The 22,381-nt window shown below is 36.7% G+C and overlaps 2 protein-coding genes and 1 long non-coding RNA gene across 3 annotated transcripts; 1 reads left to right on the top strand and 2 right to left on the bottom strand.

Annotated features, from left to right (window-relative positions):
• Positions 1 to 2,047: 2,047 nt before the first annotated feature.
• LOC102919137 (olfactory receptor 8G50-like) lies at positions 2,048 to 3,363 on the bottom strand. Its single transcript, XM_006992582.4, has one exon. It carries the CDS (start codon positions 3,361 to 3,363, stop codon positions 2,428 to 2,430), a length of 936 nt encoding a protein of 311 aa, XP_006992644.3. The 3' UTR covers positions 2,048 to 2,427.
• A 3,639-nt stretch (positions 3,364 to 7,002) lies between these two features.
• Positions 7,003 to 7,781, top strand: LOC143274116 (uncharacterized). Its single transcript, XR_013052547.1, has 2 exons — positions 7,003 to 7,343; positions 7,605 to 7,781. It is a non-coding gene; the product is annotated as an uncharacterized LOC143274116 (long non-coding RNA).
• A 5,044-nt stretch (positions 7,782 to 12,825) lies between these two features.
• On the bottom strand, positions 12,826 to 13,863 carry LOC102918833 (olfactory receptor 8G50-like). The gene has a single exon (XM_006992581.3). The coding sequence runs from the start codon at positions 13,756 to 13,758 to the stop codon at positions 12,826 to 12,828; it is 933 nt and encodes a 310-aa protein (XP_006992643.3). The 5' UTR covers positions 13,759 to 13,863.
• Between the last annotated feature and the right edge of the window lie 8,518 nt (positions 13,864 to 22,381).

Raw genomic sequence — 22,381 nt, 5'->3', positions numbered from 1 at the left:
TCCCCTATTGGATGCAGAGTTGAGAAAAATATCTTTTTTCATTTTATAGGCTGATACTTTGTCTGACTGACAATGCTCTTTGCCTGACAGAAGCTTTTACATTTCATGAGGTCCCAGTTATTTTCTCTTTTCTTTTCTTTGCCTTTCCTTTCCTTTCTTTTCTTTATTTTTCTCTCATATGATACACCTCGACCACAGCCTCTCCTCTCTCTCCTTTCTCACTTCCCCTTATCTCCCCTCTCTCGCAGATCTACTCCTCCTCCATTTGCCTTCAGAAAAGAGCAGCCTCCCAGTGATATCAAGCAAATACAGCATAACAAGATGCAATAATACTAGGCATATACCTTCATATCAAGACTAGACAATGGTACTCAACATGGGGCATTTTTTTAAAAATTATAACTGCACAGCTAGCTCAGTTGGTAGAGCATGAGACTCTTAATCTCAGGAGCATGGATTCATGCCCCATGTTGGGTGCCATTTGTAGCTGATGTTTTCTCTGGTCCTGCCCAGCCCCATGGACCCTGCAGCTGCTTATAAAATAATCACTCAGAAGCTTATATTAATTAAAACTTCTTGGCCATTAGCTCAGACCTACCACTGACTAGCTCTTACTTTTAAATTCAGCCCATTTCTGTTAATCTATATGTTGCCATGTCTTCACTGGCTTCACCTGTGTGCCTTTACATGCTGCTCCCTGGACAGTGGGCTGGTGTCTCCTGTCTCAGCCTTCCTCTCTCAGAATTCTCCTTCTCTGCTTTTCCTGCCTATACTTCCTGTCTGGCTACTGGCCAATCAGCATTTTATTTATCAACCAATCAGAGCAACACATTCACAGCATGCAGAGCAATATCACCCATCAATTCCTAATGAAACTTTTTCAATTTCTTTTAAGATTTCAGTAAGATTCAGAAGGAATCAGTAACAACAAAATCATCACCTATGGCCCAGAAGTAGCTCTAGATAATAAGGAAGCACCTTCTTTGGAGATGCCTTAGGAGGAGACAAGAAAAATGCTGAAGATGCTTCTACCTCCAAGAGCAAGAGGAGGTGATGTGGGACCTGATATATTTTTGGAGGCCACTTAGAGCTACCGAGATGGCCTGATAGACACAGTTAACCTTCCAGAAGCATGAAATTAGTTTTTTGATTGCAGTTTTAAATAGAAGCAATGGAAATTCAGTTGCATAATGGGAAAAAAAGGGAATTCATTTTTTGGACATCTTCTTTGTTGTGGAGGACCATAGAGGTTTCATAGTGAGATCTGAGCTTGCTTTACCAAGTAGGGCTGCATTAGAGGATGGTTTGACTATGTGAGTGGTTACCAGGTGATTAGAAGGGTCTGCACTTGGCTCTGCTAGGGGGAGGTCTTTTGGTCTGCCTCTTGGCATTCCTATAAAAATCCTTTAGAAGGGACAGAAGGGACCAATGGATATCGATGCAGGCCCTCCTGAACCTCTTCTGTGTTTCTGTCTGTTTCTTTTCCACACTCCTTTTCTACCTAGTATTTCTTATCTTTTGCCTCAAGAGTACCCTGGGGAAAAATGGGGAAATGTGGAAGCTGGCCTCCCACACTCTACCCATAATTCAGCCTTCTTTTGGGAATAGATACTCCTTTTATAAATATCAGGGCTACTTGTCAGTCAGAAAACATTGTTTTCAAGTTTTCCTTTTCCAGATATGAATAAATATTTCATGTTGTACGGTATTAAATTAATGCACTTCTGAATCTGCCATGTTCAATTATGTGCTGCAGACATGCTTACAAATATTAGAAGACATATACCAACATAAGAATTCTTGTTCTTATTTCTACTCTGCTTTGGAGGCTTTGTGCACAATGTGTACATTCTTGTTTAATGATGTGTGTCTCATCCATTGTAATTTTTTTGGAGGTAGGAGTAGGTTATAACTCACAATATCACTCTATGACCTTTACAGTTCTGCACACTTAGCAAAAATTAGGCATCATATTTTGCATATTTTATTTCTTGATAAAATTATTTGTTTTGAGCATCACAATGTCTGAAATTTTAAAAATGTACTTAATTAAAAAAGCCAATTACATATATTATTGAAATGATCAAGGATGCTGACCAAATATATTTATTTTCTATCATAAGATAAATATGTCTTTCATAAAAGGAACATTGTTCTACATACATAAAACATAATCATTAACAAGAAGTCTTTAAAGTGTTTGCTAAATTGCTTAATGTGATACATGTTGTCATGAGCAGATGGATTTTCTGCATTCCTAGTGAGATGTTTTCCTTCATATGTCCTATTGGCTAAAACTGGTTTTTCCCCTGACAACTTAAAAATAAACAGTGCTAGAATAATCTCACAATCTGTGGCCATAAAGAAGCCTTTGAACTATTTGCCAATCCTACAAACATAATTTTTCGTAAGGAAAAATTAGTCTTTTCATAAGAAAAATTTTTGTTCAAGGAACTTATTTAGAGCAACTTTGACATCCTTATTCCTCAGGCTATAGATCAATGGGTTCATCATGGGCACAACAATCGTATAAAAAACAGAAGACACTTTCCCTTGGTCCATGGAGCTGACTGATGATGGCTGCAGGTACATGAATGCAAGGGAACCAAAGAAGACAGCAACAGCTGATATGTGTGAGCTACAGGTGCTGAAGGCTTTGGATCTGCCCTCAGTGGATTTAATCCGGAGGATGCTGGCAATGATGAAGACGTAAGAGCTCAGTATAGTCAGAGTTGGAATAAAGATGTTAAAAGCACTGAAACACAGAACTACTACTTCATTAATAAATGTGTCAGAACAAGAGAGCTCCAGAAGTGGAAAAAGATCACAGAAGTAATGGTTTATTACATCAGCCTTACAGAAATGCACTCTTAACATGCAGACTGTGTGAGTTGTGGCCCCAATCAAAGCCATGGTATACACCCCAAATATCATCCAGGAACAGACTTGATAGGACATCATAACATTATAAAGCAAGGGGTTACAGATGGCAACATAGCGGTCATATGCCATTGCAGCCAACATGTGACACTCTGCAATTCCAAAAACCAGAAAGAAATAGAGCTGAGTCATGCATTCAGGGTAGGAGATGATGTTCTTCACTGTCACAAAGTTCACCAGCATTTTGGGGGTAATGACAGTGGAATGGCAGAGGTCAATGAAGGACAGACTGCTGAGGAAGAAGTACATGGGCGTGTGCAGGTGAGAACTGAATTGTATCAGGGTGACCATGCCCATATTGCCCACCACTGTGACCACATAGATTCCTAGGAAGAAGAAGAAGAGAGGGAGCTGGAGCTCTGGTTTTTCTGTTAAGCCAGCAAGCATGAACTCAGTCACTCTGGAAAGATTTCCTTGTAACATTTTCTTCTGGGAGTTCTATGTGGAAAGAGAAGGGAAAAATGAGATAATATCTATTATATTATTACATATATATTACAAATATACATATATATTACATATATCTGAGGTGTGAAAGAGAATTCAAGTTTTTATCTTGCCTAGCATCTTCAATTTTTTGACAGCTATTCTTACATGATAGCCATCTAAGACTTTAGACTTCCCAACACATGGCACTTGTAATTAAATATAAGATACATCTGTCCCTGTTTGTGACTTTTGCCATGAAAATGGTAGTACTCAGCTCATGGACAACTAAGGAGAGATCTGATGCATTCAGCGGAGTCTGCTAAGGATTTTTCATGACTCATTTGTAGTTCTCCCAATCAAGAGAAAAACATTTTTCTGTGTTACAATAAGAACAGCATCCACACAAAGACAAAAGAACACCAGGCACATATACAACTCATCCTCTACTTAATGGTGGTGACCTAAAGGCTTTCTCCATAAAGTAATGAACAGTATAAGTTGAACTCTTCTTGCAGGCTGCAAGAATATATTATAGAGATTCAGCTGTGTATTAAAGCTATCTATACCTTGATCGGCCAAGAGTCCTGTCAAGAGACAAGCCATTTATTATGAATATTTGGTGCTATCCAGCCTTTAATATTCGAGCTATACTCTATTATGAATTTTTTGCATGGCCAAATATTTTCAGACCTGCTGAACTTCTAGGTAATTTCCCTGTTGAAGCCAGTACCTGGATAAGGTCACATAAGTAAAGACAATCTGGCAGAGACACATAGCTTTGTTTCTTATGCAAATGAAGTTCAGACCACCCTCCTAACCGAGGCCTAGTGGTTCTCCAGGGCAACTGACTGAGAACAAAAGAGGTTTTTACATATCAAGGTGAGAGATAGAACAACATTCCTGAGGAGACAGAGAACCACATGCCCAGGGAAAGAAAGGGCAGGCATTTTCTGTAGAAATGCACAGAATGGCATGGTGAGGGTAAGCAGATCTTGGGTAGAGTTTTCTGTGTCAGGAGGAGAGAGTATCAAAGATGGAGAAAGAGGATACAGGGGACAAAAATGAGGTTGGACCCACAGGAATTTAGTCGTTAGCAGGGCTATGAGCTGGGGAACTGGATGGAACTGAAGCTATGGAAACAGGATTTCATTCCAGAGAAATAAAGTAGACAGATAAAGAGTTTGGTATATCTAGAGTTATTTCTGTCCTAAATGCCTGACGGAGCTATAGCTGTATTGATAGAATTTTGTTTCAGAGGAATAAAGTTAAGAGACACAAGAACATAGTGTATGTAGATTTTTTTCCCCCTCAGATATCCCATGCTGGACATAGCACCCCAGACCCCTGGGTACTCCATATTCTCTTTCTTTAACCAACATTATAGTAGAAATAAAGTTAGGGCAATCAGATAAGAATACAAAATCAAAAGGCATCTGAATTGGAAAGTAAATAATAAAACTACCTTTGCATATATATGAATTAATTTTGTATATACAAAATTCCAAGAAATCTATAAGGAAGCACTGTTATTTATTTAAAGTTTACCGTGGAAGTGGGGCCCAAGATCATCAAGAAATGCAGCAATCATAAAAATCCATTTAAAATATCATGGAAAATGTTAAAACATTTAGGAATAAAATAAAGACATATAAGGTATTGCACTTGAAATTATCAACATTGTCAAAAGGATAAACCATTACATACATGGAAAGACACCCCATCTTCATGGATTATAAGCTTTAACATTGTGAAATGACAATACTTCCCAAACTAGTCTAAAAGTTTGGTGCAATCCTAATGAAAATCCAAAATATTTTTATTGCAATAATGGCATGCTGATCATAAATTCTCCACAAAATATAAGGGCCTTGATCTGGAAATGATCAGAACAAACCTAAAGGAAAAGAGTAAAATTGGAATTTTCAAGTTTCCCCAACTGAAAATATACTACAACCTTATAATATGCTCATAATACAGATATGTGATGAGATATAAGGAAATTGGCAATCTGTTAAAAAATACATCTGCAAATTATTAAAGTTATGTGTTTAATAATAATTCAGTGTAGGAACAATGGATTTCTAATACATGGGCAATTAGATGAAGTTACATGTTAAATAATTAATATGCAACTCTTCATACTATGAAAGAGTTAATGAAAAATGAATGTTTTATATATATATATATATATATATATATATATGTATTTTATCTAAAAATAGTAACGTTTGATAAAAACTGTAATACTAGAACTTTATGCCCATGAAATTGGTGATAGTTTTTTGGACAGGATGTTTCAATCAGAGGCTACAGAAACAAACAAATAAATAAATTGAACATAATTAAAAATAAAAATAATTTGTGCCTTAAAGGATATCATAGATAGATGAAAAAAAGCACACTCAATGGGAAACACATCTCACGTAATATATCTTAGGGAGAACTACTGATAAATGTTAAGAACTTTTTTTTTTATCTGAATGGCTAAGAGAACAAATAATCCAGTTATACACAGCCAGATGATCTGAGTAAAGATCCTTCTAGTGGAGATAGACAAATTCCCAATAAACAGCTGAAAATATGTGTACCATGATTAACATTAAGGTCATTTTAATAAAAACCAGAGAGAGACAAAATTTCACATTGGTTGGAGTGGTTGAGATAAAATGGTAAGTGCTCACAAGGATGGGAGGAATCACAACCTCATATTACTGGTGAGTTTATAAAATGGCACAGAAGTTTCATAAAACAGTTTGAGAATCCTTCAAAATGTAGAGTGAATAGAAAATTTCTTAGTGAAGAGAAATGAAAAAAAAAAAAGTAAACCTAGAGTTATCACCAACCCAAGGAATTTCAGCACTTGAGACACCTCTCTCTGAATTAAAAACACACTGACAGAAAAAGTTGTACAAGTGTCTCGAGTAGCAGACAATGCTAACAGCCAACGCTAGGTGGAGGTCTTCCTGCCCCACACTTGTCTCTTCTACCTCTCCTGCTGGCTCTCTCCTAATGGGAGAAACCATGCTGACTGTGGATCAATTAATTCTATGCTTTTCTATAAAATCTTAAGACTTTCTAGAGGTCGATTTTGTTAACTTAAAATCAAACTCAGAAGTGACCGTATACTAGTTTGTATGAAATCTGTTTCTCTTAGCAAGTCTCCTAGTTTTGTTGTGCCCAGATCGTGACCCCCAGAGAGATCACCTAGGATGAGCATACCAGAATGCAAAAGCAAGGTTTAATTTCGGGATATCCCAAAGCAATACAAACCTAGGCAGGGACTTTGTCCAACAGATCCAACGCAGTGGAGGCTGGAGGAAGTGCCCACCTATCTGCAAGCTCAGTTTTTAAAGGGAAAAATCACAAGGTTACATCATTTAGGGGTGCTAGTATGGGTACAATTCTGATCGGCTTGTGTCTAGGAATTCCAGATATCACGATTCAATTTTCCTTCTAAGGAGGTAGTTGCCTGTCACCATTTCTCATTGGCTGCCCCCAGATGGGGGCATCTGGTGATTACAGTCACTATGGAAAATAGGGTTGGGACATTCTATGGTCAAACAGTTACTTAGGGAACCAGGGAGAGGACATTCCATAGTCTGGCAGTCATTACCTCCTGACTACCTTGTGACTCTGTACTTTTACACTTCTCGGTTTCTGGAATTTGGACTGGCTGCTTTCAGTAACTTCTGGCCTGTCCCAGTAACTTATACCCTGTAGTTAAAAGGAGAAGTCTTAGGCCTTAGTTTTGGGGGTGAAAGCATTTTGGTGTTATTTTGGTTCCACGGTTTTATCTCTCTTAAAGAGAAGGATGACTGCCTAAACCTGAGCTGAACATGGGAAGAAGTAGACATGCTAATGTCAACAGAGGAAAGACCAGGAGGCTTTGATACTATGTAAAGAATTACTATGGGCAACTAAGGAAGGCTGAGCTTGGGAGAACTTGTTTTCCTCAGGGAAGAATACACTGATCGGTATGATGATATAGCTATATTAAAGTGATATAATTATAAATGATATAATTATAACACAAAATCATTATAATTATAAAATACATAACTATGAAATATGTGTTATAATCATAAAAATATAATATATAAATGTATTATAATTATAGAGCTATGTAATTATAAAAATTATAAATTGATATAATTACAGTATAACCTCAAAAAGTTAAAGAAAAGATAATAAGATTCAATATTGATATGGTTGTTCTGTGTCTCCCAAAATTCAAGTGCTGGTAATTTCCACCATGGATTAAAGCTGGATTTCAATAACAACAGAAACTGCAGAAAGTCTACAAACTCATGGAAATGGAACAACTCTACTAAATCATCACTGGGTCAATGAAGAAATAAAGAAATTAAAGACTTCCCAGAATTCAATGAGAATAAATGCACAACATACCCAAACTTACAGAACACAATGAAAGCAATCCTAATAGTAAAGTTCATAGCGCTAAGTGCCTTTATAAAGAATTTGGAAGGATCTCATACTAGCGACTTAACAGCACACTTGAAAAATCTGGTACTAAAGGAAGCAAACACACACAAGAGGAGTAGAAGGCAGAAAATAATCAACCCGAGGGCTAAAATCAATAAAATAAAAACAAAAAGAACAACCCAAAGAATCAAGGAAACAAAGAGTTGGTTCTTTGAGAAAATCAGCAAGATAGACAACCCCTTATCCAAACTAACTAAATGGCAGAGAGAGAATATCCAAATTAACAAAATCAGAAACTCAAAGGGGACATAGCAACAGACATTGAGGAAATCCAGGGAATCATGTGTTTGAAGTACGACCCAATGAACTAAAAGAGACCTCCCGTAAGGCATGTTTATACAATATTAGTTTTATTCTAGATTAACCAACATCAGAATGTACTAAAATTTTCTAATGATTTATTAGAAGAAATAATGAAAAACAAGGGAAGTAGTAGGAATTCCTCATGAATAGACACTGGTAAACTGTGTTTACTTTAGGTGTTATTGTTTATGACAGGGTTTGTACGCTGAAGTTATTTGTAAAAACTGAAGAACTGTTTGAAAGTAACTTACCCCTAGTGTCTATATGACTTATAATAAAAATAAAGCTGCTGAGTTTTTTTTTAAATTTTTTTTGTATGTCATCTTAGAAGAAAGCTATAGCCATGGAAATATATTGTGTAACAACAAAATTTCATTCAAGTATGAAAGATGCCTGGGAGAAAGCTTGGTTCCAAAAACATGAGTGATATTTTTGACTAACATTTGAAAATTCCTACAATGTCTGAAAAATAGAGTTCATGGTGGTTGTTCAACATTTTGAGGTTGAAAGATTTTAGGACAAATGAATGTTGGTTGCTCACCTTTCTACTTGGAGACTTCCATTCAAGTAACATATGAGTTCTAAACCTCTTCACATCATTGGTGTAATTAAAAATAAATCTGGATCATTTTTATTTGTGGGATCAGAACATATATCCTATGTTCTGAGTAGTATACATTTCTAATATAAATCCAATGTCATGAGTCCGCTGTGTCTTCCTAAGGTACTTACCAAAATGATATTTTCACAGAGACTTTTGATACATAAGAGGCACCATAAAAGTTTATAGAAGGAAACTCCTTAAAGATTTCCTTCTACTGGGGATGAGATGCTCAGGGGAAAATCAATTAAGATTTTCTGTATGATGATGTGGTTCATACTTTCTCTTTGCCTCCCTTGAGTATAATTCTCTGTGTTTGGAAATATTATCATTCATTGCATTTGGGGCTAGAAACTGAAGTCTAATGACATAGTTGTAGGGTACCTCAATGACAAAATCCCATCTGAAAATAGTCTCTAAAATATATGAGGCTGTTTTCACTGCTTTTTATTTGTTGAATTAATGTTTGGGGGAAATAATAATGACTTGTAGTTATTATCAAAAGTTCCTTCTTACATGTTCCATTATTATTTCAAGGACAATACATAGTTTTAGGGAAGTGGCTGGAGATGAGCATGTTGACTTTAGAAACTTTGGCAATGAGTAGAGATTGCAGGACTATAGATAAAATAAATATTAATTTATTTAATATAATTGTTGATAGAATGATTTTTCATAAAATTACAGGTGGAAAATTCTAGGACCACTATAAACAAAGAGGAGGAATGGAACCATAAAGTTATAGGGAATAGACAATAGTGACTACTTTTTATTTTATGTGGAAGTTACAAACAAGCAATGGAAACTTCTAAACTAACCCATTTGGTACTAATCTAGAGTAGAACACATTATATTAATGATTTTTGGGTTATAATAGATGCATATGGGTGCATTGTACTTAGGTAATTATATATGTATCTCTATAAGGGCTTTGTATAAACACATTACTACTCATGTTTATATTAGTATATTCAGAGAATTAGAATCAATGGCATCAAAGTAGCTATGAGCACACCCGGCTTCCATGTGTGTACCGTGTTTATAATACTGTTATTCAATAAATATATCCAGAACTGATAGGAGAAATGGTTACTTTTATTTCTGGGAAAGAAAATTAGAAAATTTTTAGTGCCAGAAAACAATGTAAAGTTAAATTTCTGGGAGTATATGAAAGGGACACAGACATAACAGAAGAGGATTTGCAATTCCCACATCTGAAATGAGTTAAGCAAAAAATAATTGCAGCAGTTTATAGTAGAATATAAATGAAAATAGAAATTAATGTCTGTGAGTCCACAGTGATTTAAATCTGTGATTAAACAAATAAGTGGAGTTAAAAGACAAACTTACAGTGTGCAAGAATTCCAAGAAAATGAGTTAGGAAATCTCCTTTCAGATAAGTGGAGCACAATCTCTCATTCCTTAACAGTGGATTACACATGATGCCTTTTGATATGATATCACGAGAACTATACCTTGCTCCTGTGGCCTTTCTCTAACAGAAAGAAAACAAACATACAACCTCACTGAAAACATATGGTTAAACATAACTGCCTGGTCTACAGTGACACTCTACACAATACCCAATACAATTAGTTTCCTTAACTGTCCGCATCTTTACGAACAGGAGTGATTGTTCTCTGGGTTGTGACCAGTGGTGGTTTTCTAACAGCCTTTGTCTGTTGCAAGGAGAAGCTTCTTTGGTGAGAGATGGAAGCTATCTTATCTGTGGCTATATAAGAATATGTTTTAGAACATAGTTAGGAATCCTACTATGCTGAGGGTGAAAGTGCATTGTACTTTTAAATCTGTATGGGACAGGTTAGACATGAATTTCATTAACCCTTTTTGTTCTATTCCCAAACAGAGGCTCGAGATGCATCATTCATTTGAATCACATAGCTGCTAGTCAGAAATAAATTGAAAGAGACAGAGGTAGTCCCTGAGTTGAGAAGCATTGCCTGGAATGATAGACCAACTTCTGTCTATATTCTTGATGCATTTTTTTCTCTCCTTGCTGTAGTTCTCCTTGAGGGTATTTAGTATCTCCAGTTTGTGGTGGAATTCTAATATTTAAATATTCTACTCCCTATCAGTTCTCAGAATTATCAAGGATACTTCAAGCATGTATTTCCTTATATTATTTATATTTTCAATGCATAAATAAATACTTGGTAACAAAATGCATAGTTTTATCCTAGCCAGTATCCATGACTATGAAAAAAAAATCTAGATGCTATTTTGTGCCTGTAGCAAGAAATTTTTAGGTATACAAATTATATATACATAGACCTTGCAAGCAGATCCAAGCAATAAAATGAAACATTCATATTATACAGGTTTTGCATCAGCATATATATGTATCACATAACATATGCATATATGGTGGATAAATATATTTGGGTAACTTTGTATAGCAAGAAAATTAGTGGTGAAGATAAGACATGAGCAGTACAGGAAAAAGTCTCCAACTTCTGAAGGTTTGGTTTCATAGGATGAGACAAACTGACATGGCATTGACATTCCCGTATTCTGCGTTTTAAGCTGACCACAAAGTCTGCAATGTTTTGCACCTGTAATCAGACAGATGATGTTTTAGATGTGGTATAATCAGGTTCAAATGCTCATGATGGGAAAATCCATTGCTTTGACTCTGGCCATAGTATAAGAGGTGGGACAGGTAAAATATTATGTTAGTTAGAGATGTCAGGGCTTGTTTGTTTGGTTCTTTTTGTTAAAGTATTTTTACTAATTATTTGAAATTTTATTTATTTATTTTTAATTTTTTTATTTCATAATTTAATTTAATTTTACATGTCAGCCACGGATTCCCCTGTCCTCCCTTCTCCTGTCCCCCCCCAGCTTCCCCCTAGACCACCCCTCATTCCCATCTCCTTCAGGGCAAGGACTCCCCTGGGGATTCAGCTCAATGTGTTTTGATCATCTTCATCCCCTTACCTGGTTTTCCCCAAGATCTTTCTCCCCTTCCCTTATTCACCCAATTTTGTGTCCTCATTAAAAACAAAGTAAGGACAAAACACATTGAGCTGAATCCCCAGGGAAGTTTTTGTGTCCTCATTAAAAACAAAGTAAGCCGGGAGGTGGTGGCGCACACCTTTAATCCCAGCACTCGGGAGGCAGAGGCAGGCGGATCTTTGTGAGTTCGAGGCTAGCCTGGTCTACAGAGCGAGATCCAGGAAAGGCACAAAGCTACACAGAGGAACCCTGTCTCGAAACAAACAAACAAACAAACAAACAAAAACAAAACAAAAAACCAAAGTAAAACACCGAGTCCCGTTTGTACTGCCTATACAGTTTTAGGTGTGTGGCTGTTCACAGGAACATGTTAGACATACCAAGGATCACAGCCTTAAAGAGTGCTAACTTTCCCTCTCCCAGCAGCTATCAATTACCAAGAGCCCCCGAGGCAGTGGCGGAACTTTATGGCCGCTGGTTCCTGTCATGCTGTGAATTTGTCTTGCTCCAGCTTGTGCAGGTGTTGTCCATGATGCCATGAGTGCTGTGACTTCATACGTGCAGCTGTCCTGTTGTGTCTGGCCAACACTGTAGTCATCTACCACCTTACCTCCACCATCTTACATTCCTCCCACCTGCTCCTATGCAGTGTTTCCCAGGGAGAGGCAGGCATGATGGGAGGAGGATGCTTCCAAGGCAGGGAAGACAGAACTTGGTGATGATATAAGGAAAGAAAGCAGAGTAATGGAAGTGAATAGCTTAAATGGGTTGGGAGATAGGAGGACAGAGTAAAGGAGGGAATATGGGGAGAGATAACACCAAAGACTTTCTAAACAAAATCATTTGGAAAACTTCTGCTGCGGAAGATTGCTAAAATATAAGCATATGTACATATGTTAAAACAGGTTGTTTCCAGGATTTAAATCCCAGAGAAATCAGAAAGAAAGTAGCAATGGCCCTTCATCTAAAATAGGACACAAAATAAAAATGAAATACCCAACTTACAAGAATCAAGAAGATATCCTAAAAAGAGATGAAAAACATCACAACAGTTTGATAAAGATAAACATTTTTCATGGGAAACTTTTTTCATACAACTTCTTTAGGGCAAGTTTGACATCCTTATTTCTCAGGCTGTAGATCACGGGATTAAGCATGGGAACGACAATGGTATAAAAGACAGAAGACACTTTCCCCTGGTCCATGGAGCTGACTGATGATGGCTGCAGGTACATAAATGCAGCAGACCCAAAGAAGACAGCAACAGCTGAGATGTGGGAGCTGCAGGTGCTGAAGGCTTTGGACCTGCCCTCAGTGGAACGGATGCGCAGGATGCTGGCAATGATGAAGACATAAGAGCTCAGGATACTTAGTGTGGGGAAAAGGATATTGAAAGCACTAAAACATAGAACTACTACTTCATTGATAAAAGTGCTGGAGCAAGAGAGCTCCAGTAATGGGAAAAGGTCACAGAAGTAATGGTTTATTACATCAGCCTTACAGAAATGAACTCTTAACATGCAGACTGTGTGAGCTGTGGCACCAATCAAACCCATGCTATACACACCACATATCATCCAGGAACAGATTTGATAGGACATCATAGCATTGTAAAGCAATGGGTTACAGATGGCAACATAGCAGTCATACGCCATTGCAGCCAACATGTGACACTCTGCTATAACAAAAACCAGGAAGAAATAGAGCTGAGTCATGCATTCAGGGTAGGAGATGATGTTCTTCACTGTCACAAAGTTCACCAGCATTTTGGGGGTAATGACAGTGGAGTGGCAGAGGTCAATGAAGGAGAGACTGCTGAGGAAGAAGTACATGGGCGTGTGCAGGTGGGAGCTGAGCAGGATCAGAGTGATCATGCCCAGGTTCCCCACCATTGTCACTGCATAGATTCCAAGGAAGAGGAAGAAGAGAGACAGCTGTAGTTCTGGTGTGTCTGTTAATCCAGCAAGGATGAACTCAGTTACTGTGGAGTGGTTTCGGGCTATCATTTCCTCTGGGAATTCTCTGTAGGAGAGGAAAGAAAAGTCACCATAGGTAATTCATGTCTTATCACATAATTGCTGTGGATATCACTCTGTATAAATAAACACTGATTGGCCGGTAGCCAGACAGGAAGTATAGGTAAGACTAACAGAGAGGAAAATTGAGAGAACAGGAAGACAGAGGGAGGAGCTGCCTGGAGCCACCACCAGGACAAGGAAGATGTAAAGTACCGGTGAGCCACGAGCCACGTGGCAAAGTAAAGATTAACAGAAATGGGCTAAATGTAAGAGTAAGAGCTAGACAATGATAGGCCTGAGCTAATGGCCAAGCAGTTTGAATAATGTAAGCATCTGTGTGTTTATTTTATAAGTGAGTTCCAGGATTGGCGGGACTTGGAGGGAGCTGGAGCTACACACAATGAAGTGAGAAACCAAGTTCAAGCTCCTTCAGTGATGTATCTCCAAGTTCAGTGGCTACTCCTATACCTTATCAGTCTGGTCATCAGAAGTTCTAAATTATAATACTTAGAAGTAGATAAATATAAGATGCACCTATCACTATTTCTGATCTACATTAGCAGAATACATTCGTACCCATTCCATGAACAACCAGAGATCTGATGGTTTTAATGGATTTTTCTAGAACTTTTCAAGCCTAATTTGTAATTCATCCTATCTATGTACAGAGAAAATGCTTTCCTATGTTACAATCATAGTAACACACACACAAACACAATCAATATCATCAATATAATTAATGTCAATGGCTAAAAGACTTCCTACAAGTAGTAAACAACATATTCTATTCACTATACACACTTATTTTACATTATAATAGAGGATCAATTTATGGCAGCCAGGCAAGAAAATGAAAGAAAAAGTCATCTTATCGGACAGTCAGTAAGGAATAAAACCACCTTTACATTCAAATGAATTGATCTTTTTTATGCAAAATTAAAATATCTCTGAGAAAGAATTATTGGAATTAATTCAAGGTTTTCCAGAAAGTGGGACCTAAGGTCAATGGAAAAACTAAGCAATCATAAAAACATATCTACAACATTGTAAAAACAAACAAACAAACAAAAAAACAAAAAAAAAAACACAGGGATAAATTAAGTGAAAGAAATAAAAATTATTTCACTTGCAGGTATAAACATGGTTGAAAAATAAAGTTTACATAAATGAAAGAACATGCAAGGACTTCCCATGTCCATGAATCAAAAGATTTAATTCTGTGAAAACAGCAATGCTTCCTCAATTGATGGACAAGTTCAGCTTAATCCTTATAAAACTCTCAGGCTTCCCCGCCCCCCCTTCCCCATGTAATGATCATAAGTCCCTACAAGTATAGAAAGGACATGGAAGAATCAGAAGAAACTTGAACAAGACAAATAAAATTGAAGGATTCTTTTCTGAGACAGGGCCTTATTATGTAGCCCTTGCTAGCCTGGAACTCACTATGTAGATGAGGCTGACATTCCAATTTAAGAGATCCACCTGCCTCTACCTCTGGGATTAAGGGCATGTCATCAGACCTGGTCAAAATGGCACATTTTGAGTTTTGTCACTTGAAAACTTACTACCATGTTTCAGAACTGTCATAACATAGATTAAACAGATATATTGAAAAAAGTTGGCAATCAGGAAAAAGTAAATGCGTTCATAATTAAATAATTTTAAATATTTAAAAATAATTCAGTACAGAAGGAATTTTTAACAAACTGACAATTAGGTGAAAACATTAATATGCAACTATTTCTCTCTCACACCATATACAAAAATTAATTAAAAAATAGGCCCTATAAGCCGGGAGTTGGTGGCACACGCCTCTAAGCCCAGCACTCAAGAGGCAGAGCCAGGAGGATCTCTGTGAGTTTGAGGTCAGCCTGGGCTACCAAGTGAGCTCCAGGAAAGGCGAAAAGCTACACAGAGAAACCCTGTCTCGAAAAACCAAAAAAAAAAAAAAAAAAAAAAAAAAAAAAAAAATCAACAACAAAAAAATAGGCCCTATCACTAAATGTAAGAGGTCAAAGTAACAACATTGGATAAAAATATAAGACTAGATCTTTGTGAGCATGGCATTGGTGATGGTTTCTTGAATAAAGATGCAAGAACCAGAAACTATAATAGAAAAAAGTAAATCAGACTGGATGAAAATTGAAAAGAAATTGTGTTTTAAAAGACACTATCTATAATTTGAGAAGACAACACCCAGATTGGAAAATATATTTTAAAGCACTATCTCTTAGGAAAAATTATTAGTAGACAAAACAAAGTCTTATATCTTAATAATAAATAATCCAACTAGAAATGGTCAGATGATTGAGTAGTGATTCTTTTACTGGAGAGAAACAGATTACTAACATACACCTGAAATATGTGAATTATTGTTAATTATTACCAAACAATCCAATTAAAAATTAGGGAATAGAATTTGGGCAGAGAACTAAACATAATTCTCAAAAAGAAATACAAATGGCTAAGAAATATTTAATTTTTAAAATCCTCCTTCACCATCAGGTAAATATACATTAAAACTACTTTGAGATTTATTTTACTCAGTCAAAATGACTAAGATCAAAACAAACAAACCAGTAAACAACAACAAAAAAATCAAACAAAAGCTGGCACAGATGTGAAAAAAGAGAGAGACTTATTCACTGGTGCTTGGAGTGCAGCCACTATGGAAATTACTGTGGAGATTTCTTAAAAATCTAGACATTTGTATATATAAAGCTAAATGTTTGGCTTATTCTGTCATGTTTTGGTTTTGGTGGTAGATAAATACATAAGTTGAATGTGGAACAACACAGCTTTCATTTTTAATACCAGTTCTAACTCTGTAAGTTCATTAAATTATAATATAGTCCTTGAATCTGGTTAATTTTGATGTCTGATATTTTTATTGCTAAGTTTTTTTTTATAGTAAAGTAAAATATAAAAGCTACAACTAGATCCCCTACATGATTCAAAATATGTGATTTTGAGACACAGTCACAACGGACTGTATATTCTACTGTAGAAATATTTGCTCATCTCTTCATTGAAGTTATATTCCCAATAGCCAGTAAAGCAACAACAACAACAATACAAAAATAAAAACACAGGTGGTATGAAGAGGAAATGGGTCATGGAGCAAGAAGGATTAAGTGGCATGGGACTGGGAGTGCAGGATAGAGAAAGAAATATGAGGAGGAATGAATGACTAGGAACCTACTACTGCAGAAGCCTTCTAAAATGTGCACATATACATATGTAAGAGTAATTTAAGTGGAGCTACCATATAATGGAAAGCAGCAAGTACTGGCCTGGAAGATTTGTCCCTACTAGTTAGTTTTCATAGTGCTAGAAAGATCTATGGACATTTCTGAAGGAGGAGAGTAATCGCCAGTCTTACTCAGCTGTGATCCCTGCAAGCTACAACAATGACTGGCCTGGTGTAGATGGCAAGAAGGCTTTGTGCACACAGATAAGCACTGGAGAAGCCAGGAAAGTTCAACCCACAGCTTATCTTTTCAAAGGAATGAGATGTGCAGCTGCTCTTTCTGGAATGCCAGGAATGATGTAGTTTTACAACCTAATTATCCTCTGCTCCCTGATGAGACAGGCTCTGCCCATATCTCTCAGAATTTATGTTTTTGCTTATCCAAGACCTTTCCTCCTAAATCGTGAGCACTGCTTTTAGACCATAAAACCCACTCTTATGAGGGAGGTCACTTGTGCTTTACAACAGCCCACGTGACTTCTGTGTTGTCTTAGGGCCAGGCCAATCCCGACACCCACAGGCTTTATGTTTATCTCAGTCAAGCTTCCTGGACCTAAATTGTGGACACTATCCCTGAGTCAACAGGACCCATTCTTGTAAAAGAAGCCAGATGGACTTTGTAAGGAATCTCAATGTAAACATGTCTTAAATTGTTGTACACTTAGGACTGAGTTAATTGTTATCTGAATACTTCCTTTTTCCCAAAATTGTGCTGTGCTTGAATGTGACTAAAGTAAAATGACCTTGGCCAGACTCTAGAAGTCTTGGTCCAGCACTAGTTACAATAACATTGGGCTGAGCTGAGTTTCATTCTTATCTTCTCACGGATAGTTTTTCCCTGCCTGCTGTAAACCCTGCCAGGAATCACCACAGCCTGGCAAGAGAGACTGCTCTGTAAGACAGAAGCCAGGACGAGCACCAACGTAGGGGCCAAGAATCTGGCCAGACAGGTCGTAGTCCCTAGGGGATATCTACTACCATTGTTCTGTTATATATACATAGTATTCAATTGACTCATAATGACTTATCCTTGTACCCATACATTGGTTCATCTCTTAACCCTTACTAGACAGGCTTCTTTTTGTAGTAGATGTCAATTTACACAGTGATCCACAACTGAATAATAAATAGAGAATGAGAGACTGTAGCATGCCTGCATCTAAATGGGACATCTACATTATACCCTCCCTTCAAACGCTCAATGATCATTGTGGAAATGGGACCAAAGACACTCTGTCAGCTAGAGGTAGTGGATGAGCACAGTGAAAGTGTTTCTATATACAACAGGATAGTGTGCGTGTAAACTCACAGTGGTTGTTACAACATACACAGGACCTGCACATAATTAATCCAGAACAAATCTAAGCATGGAGGAGGGAGGTGGTTAGGAACTCCCATTCCTAGGTGAGGAGCTATTGACAATTTACTGCTGCTAGTGAAAGGAGAGTCAGTTATCCTTTTTAAAGCAATGTAGCCCCTGAAATGCTGTCCATATTCCAGTAGATGGTCCTATATCCAGGAACATGGTGACAGCACTTTGTAAACTCAAAAGCTTTTTTAAAAGGACACATGATTATTCATGAAAACATACATATGAGTAACAGCATTATGACTAAGCAGGTTATATTTAGGAATATATATATATATATATATATATATATATATATATATATATATATGTGTGTGTGTGTGTGTGTGTGTGTGTGTGTGTGTGTGTGTGAATACAACAACAATTAAAAATAGAAGCTTTTAAGGAGAGCATGGGAGGTTCTAGGAAGAGGAAAGAGAAGAGAAATGTTATGATTATATCATAATTTAAAAAACCAAAAAAGTAATAGAATCAAGACAAGAACAAGGATGTAGCTCAGTGGTAGAGTATCTTCCTACCATGTTCAAGGCCCCATACTTGATTGTAGACACCACAAATAATAAAATAAAATAAATTTTAATGAAATAAATGAAGAGTTGGTGAAGTGAAATGTGTAGAGCACTGAACACACCACACAATTTTCACATTCACTGATCCTTCCTCTCTCCTCACTGCTCTCCCTCAGCCCCGAGGAGTCTTGAACAAGTCACTTTTCCAGGGCTTTCACGTTCTCCACGACCAACATGAGGTATTGGGTGGAAAATGGTCAAACTCACACCCTCCAGGGAGCTTGACAGAATACATCCATGGGTGGACCTGGAAACCAGTGTTTTCGTTCTGGTTATTGTTGGGTGGTTTAAGTTCTTTACGTGATCCTGGGCAGCCAACCCATCCTAGAAATGCAATCCTATGTCTGCAACACTAACTTTCTCTAGGTATAACAGAGCATAGTCTCATTTTTAATCTCTCTTTCTCACTTGGAGACTTTATTTAATAAATCAAAATATGAGTCACCTGAAAAAAAGAAAGAATGTGGGATCACCATATATTACTGGTGGGATTAGAGAATAGAAAACAATTGGGTAACTCTCTTCAGTCGGCTATCTTCTGTAGAAGACAATTGTCTCATTATGGGCCAATTCTATATTTTACTAGAAAAGGTTAAGAATATCTAGGAGTTGATATGGTTAACTCAAAATAAAGTCACACTTGCTGACCCTAGATTGGACAGTTTGATAGTTAGCTATTATATTTGGTTTATTTTAATTTATCTCATCATTTTACCTCAATTAAAGACTCCATGCTGATGTGGATGTTATGAGTCCTGCACAGTTCATGCGTTGTGAATTTTATCTCTTATAAAAAGTTGTAAAGATGTGAGACCCTTAAATGACAATATTGGTTTAATAGAGTAATGCTGTTAGGAAATAAGTTCGTTATCATATGTGGGTTCTTAAAATAAGTACAAGTTCAGAATCCTCTGTACTCTTTAACGTGTGTTCTCTTTGCCCTTATGCTCCAACATGGCATTAAACAAGGAGATGGCTCTCACTTGATGTTGTCTTTGGCCATGGGTATCTCATTAAGTATTCCAGCCAAGTAAAGTTCTGCTCGTTATACATTACCTGACCTGTAGTTGTATATTTCTAGTTGTATGATTCAACACAGACACATGTTCTTACACATTTTTTACTCTTCTTACTGTCATATATTCCTTGCCTCTCACAGGGCTACAAGGTTACCTCAGGACACTGGTTGCATCGTAGTGGCTCTGTTATCACTTGCCTAGTCATTGTGACTTGGACAGCAGTTGGTGGGTTCTGCCCCAGTCTAAGTGACCAACTTCCCCTGAAGTCTGGGTCTTCCACATTCTCTAACATCTTACTACTTCCCATTCTGCTTTGCTACCATCATCAGTGGTGGTGTCCATTTGTCCTGGTGGAGAATCAAAACAACCTCCCCTGTACAACAGTTGTCTCAACACCCCTTGAATTCGTCTTGGAGATGAAAAGAGCGTAAGAAAAACACAAGAATGGTTTAAGGTGAGAATGTTAGTTTGTTAACAGTATTGTTGAAGTGTAATCAATATACAATGCTCTACATGTATTTCAAATATAGTTTGATCAGTTTGGACACACACACAAACACTGTAATCAGTACATCTTTCACTAACCAATATTTTCTTTTACCACATGGTGATTTTTGATTGATTGTTTCATCAAGATTATTAATATGAGATGTACCCCATTTTGAGTATACAATTCCATATTACTTGTAGGTATTATACTGCACTGAGTATTTTGTAACCTAACTACTTAACAGTAGTAAAGACTTATAAATGCTGAACATATCCACCCTGTCTCTTGCAGTTCCATAATCTGATAATTTCAAGGAATTTTCTGTTGCAGTGGGTTAGAGTTACCTTAGATACGTAGAATCATTCAGTATCTTTCCTTTGGTGACTGGCTAATTTCACTTAGCATGGTATCTTCCAGATTTATTCATGCATTTGGAAGCTGAAATGATAATACACATTAATACAACAATTTTCATGTTCAAAAGTGTAGATTTACAAAATCCTAAAATACACTAATAATTCAAAATGATTTCTTAGATGAAATGGTGTATCTAAAATGAGCAAAGTGGTAAGAACATATGATAAATAGCACCTGGTGAATTGTGTTTAGTTTCAGAGTATATTTTATGATAGAATTTATAAATCATAATTATGCACTATAATTGGGGAATAGTTGAAAGCAGCTTACACTTAGTATGTATGTAACTAGTAAAAAAATTAAGATTGCGTTTATCATGTTACCTTTGAGAAAAGTATTGTAGCCCTGAGCTACATTTTGTGTTAACATCAAAATCTCTCACCACTAAACACACTATAAGAAACGCTAACTACAAAACATGAGACCTATTTTCAGTTTATGAAACTCTTATCATGTCTTGAGAACAGAATTCCTCCAACATTCTGGGCATGGAAGGTGCTAGAACACATGGAACTCAAATACTCACTTTCTCTCTATGTGGAAACCAGGTGCGCTTTAGAACAAAAGGATCCCTTCAGTGAACTTGTGCTTGAGATTGTTGGTGCTGGAAGTCCACAGTGAAGTCCTCTGGCTCTTCTTTACTTATGGGATCACAATTAAAACCTCATATTCTTAGTAGTTCTTATGAACATTGCAAATCCATTGCCATGATTCTCCTCACAGCTTCCTAAGTCACCTACAAATCTTTTACAAAGATTTTAAAGTAAAAGAGCTGTCATAAAATATGTAGAAGGAAGCTTCTTCTACATTCCCTGTCCTTGGGGATGAGCTACTAGAGAAGTGCAATTAGGATTTCCTATAATATGCCTTGTATGTCACTCTAACCCCTTGGGTTCAATTCTCTGTGTTTTGAAATTGTCAAAATCATTATGTTAAGGGCTAGAAATTAAGCCCCAGCAGACAACATTGTAAGGAATCTTTTTATTAGCTTTATTTATTTATTTATTTATTTATTATTATTTTTTTTTTTTGTGTGTGTGTAGGCATGCACATAAAGGCCAAAGTGCCGTTTGTGGCAGTCAGTTTTCTTCTTCCACCATGTAGTTCCTGGGGTCAAATTCTGTCTATTAGCCTCTATAGTAGGCACTTTTAACCACTGAGCAATCTCTCTAGTGTATAAGAGATCTTAATGACAGTCCTTCTCATCTGAAAACAATCTAAAATATTTGAGGCCATAGTGTCAATATTTTCCTATTTATTTAAGGCTTGAGTAAACAATTAATAATCTGTAATTTTTATTATAGTTTGTTATTTTTATGTCTCATTATCATTTTAAAGACAACTTGATATGTAATTTCAACAAAGGAGCTGAGGATGAACATGTCTTAAGTAACTTTCGAAGTGAGTAGAGATTGAAGAATTAAATACAAAAAGAACTTTGCAATCATTTTGATCAATCAAAATGTTCAGAGAATGGCTTCTTTTAAGGATATGGGT

The sequence above is a fragment of the Peromyscus maniculatus genome, chromosome 7 (assembly GCF_049852395.1).
Source record: "Peromyscus maniculatus bairdii isolate BWxNUB_F1_BW_parent chromosome 7, HU_Pman_BW_mat_3.1, whole genome shotgun sequence".
NCBI lineage: Eukaryota > Metazoa > Chordata > Mammalia > Rodentia > Cricetidae > Peromyscus > Peromyscus maniculatus.
Note: the sequence above shows the minus strand (reverse complement) of the source record. Positions and strands in the feature narration are given on the sequence as shown.

Excerpts from the sequence above, each read along its gene's own strand:
- LOC102919137 (XM_006992582.4), bottom strand. The coding sequence starts at position 3,363 with ATGTTACAAGGAAATCTTTCCAGAGTGACTGAGTTCATGCTTGCTGGC.
- LOC102918833 (XM_006992581.3), bottom strand. The coding sequence starts at position 13,758 with ATGATAGCCCGAAACCACTCCACAGTAACTGAGTTCATCCTTGCTGGA.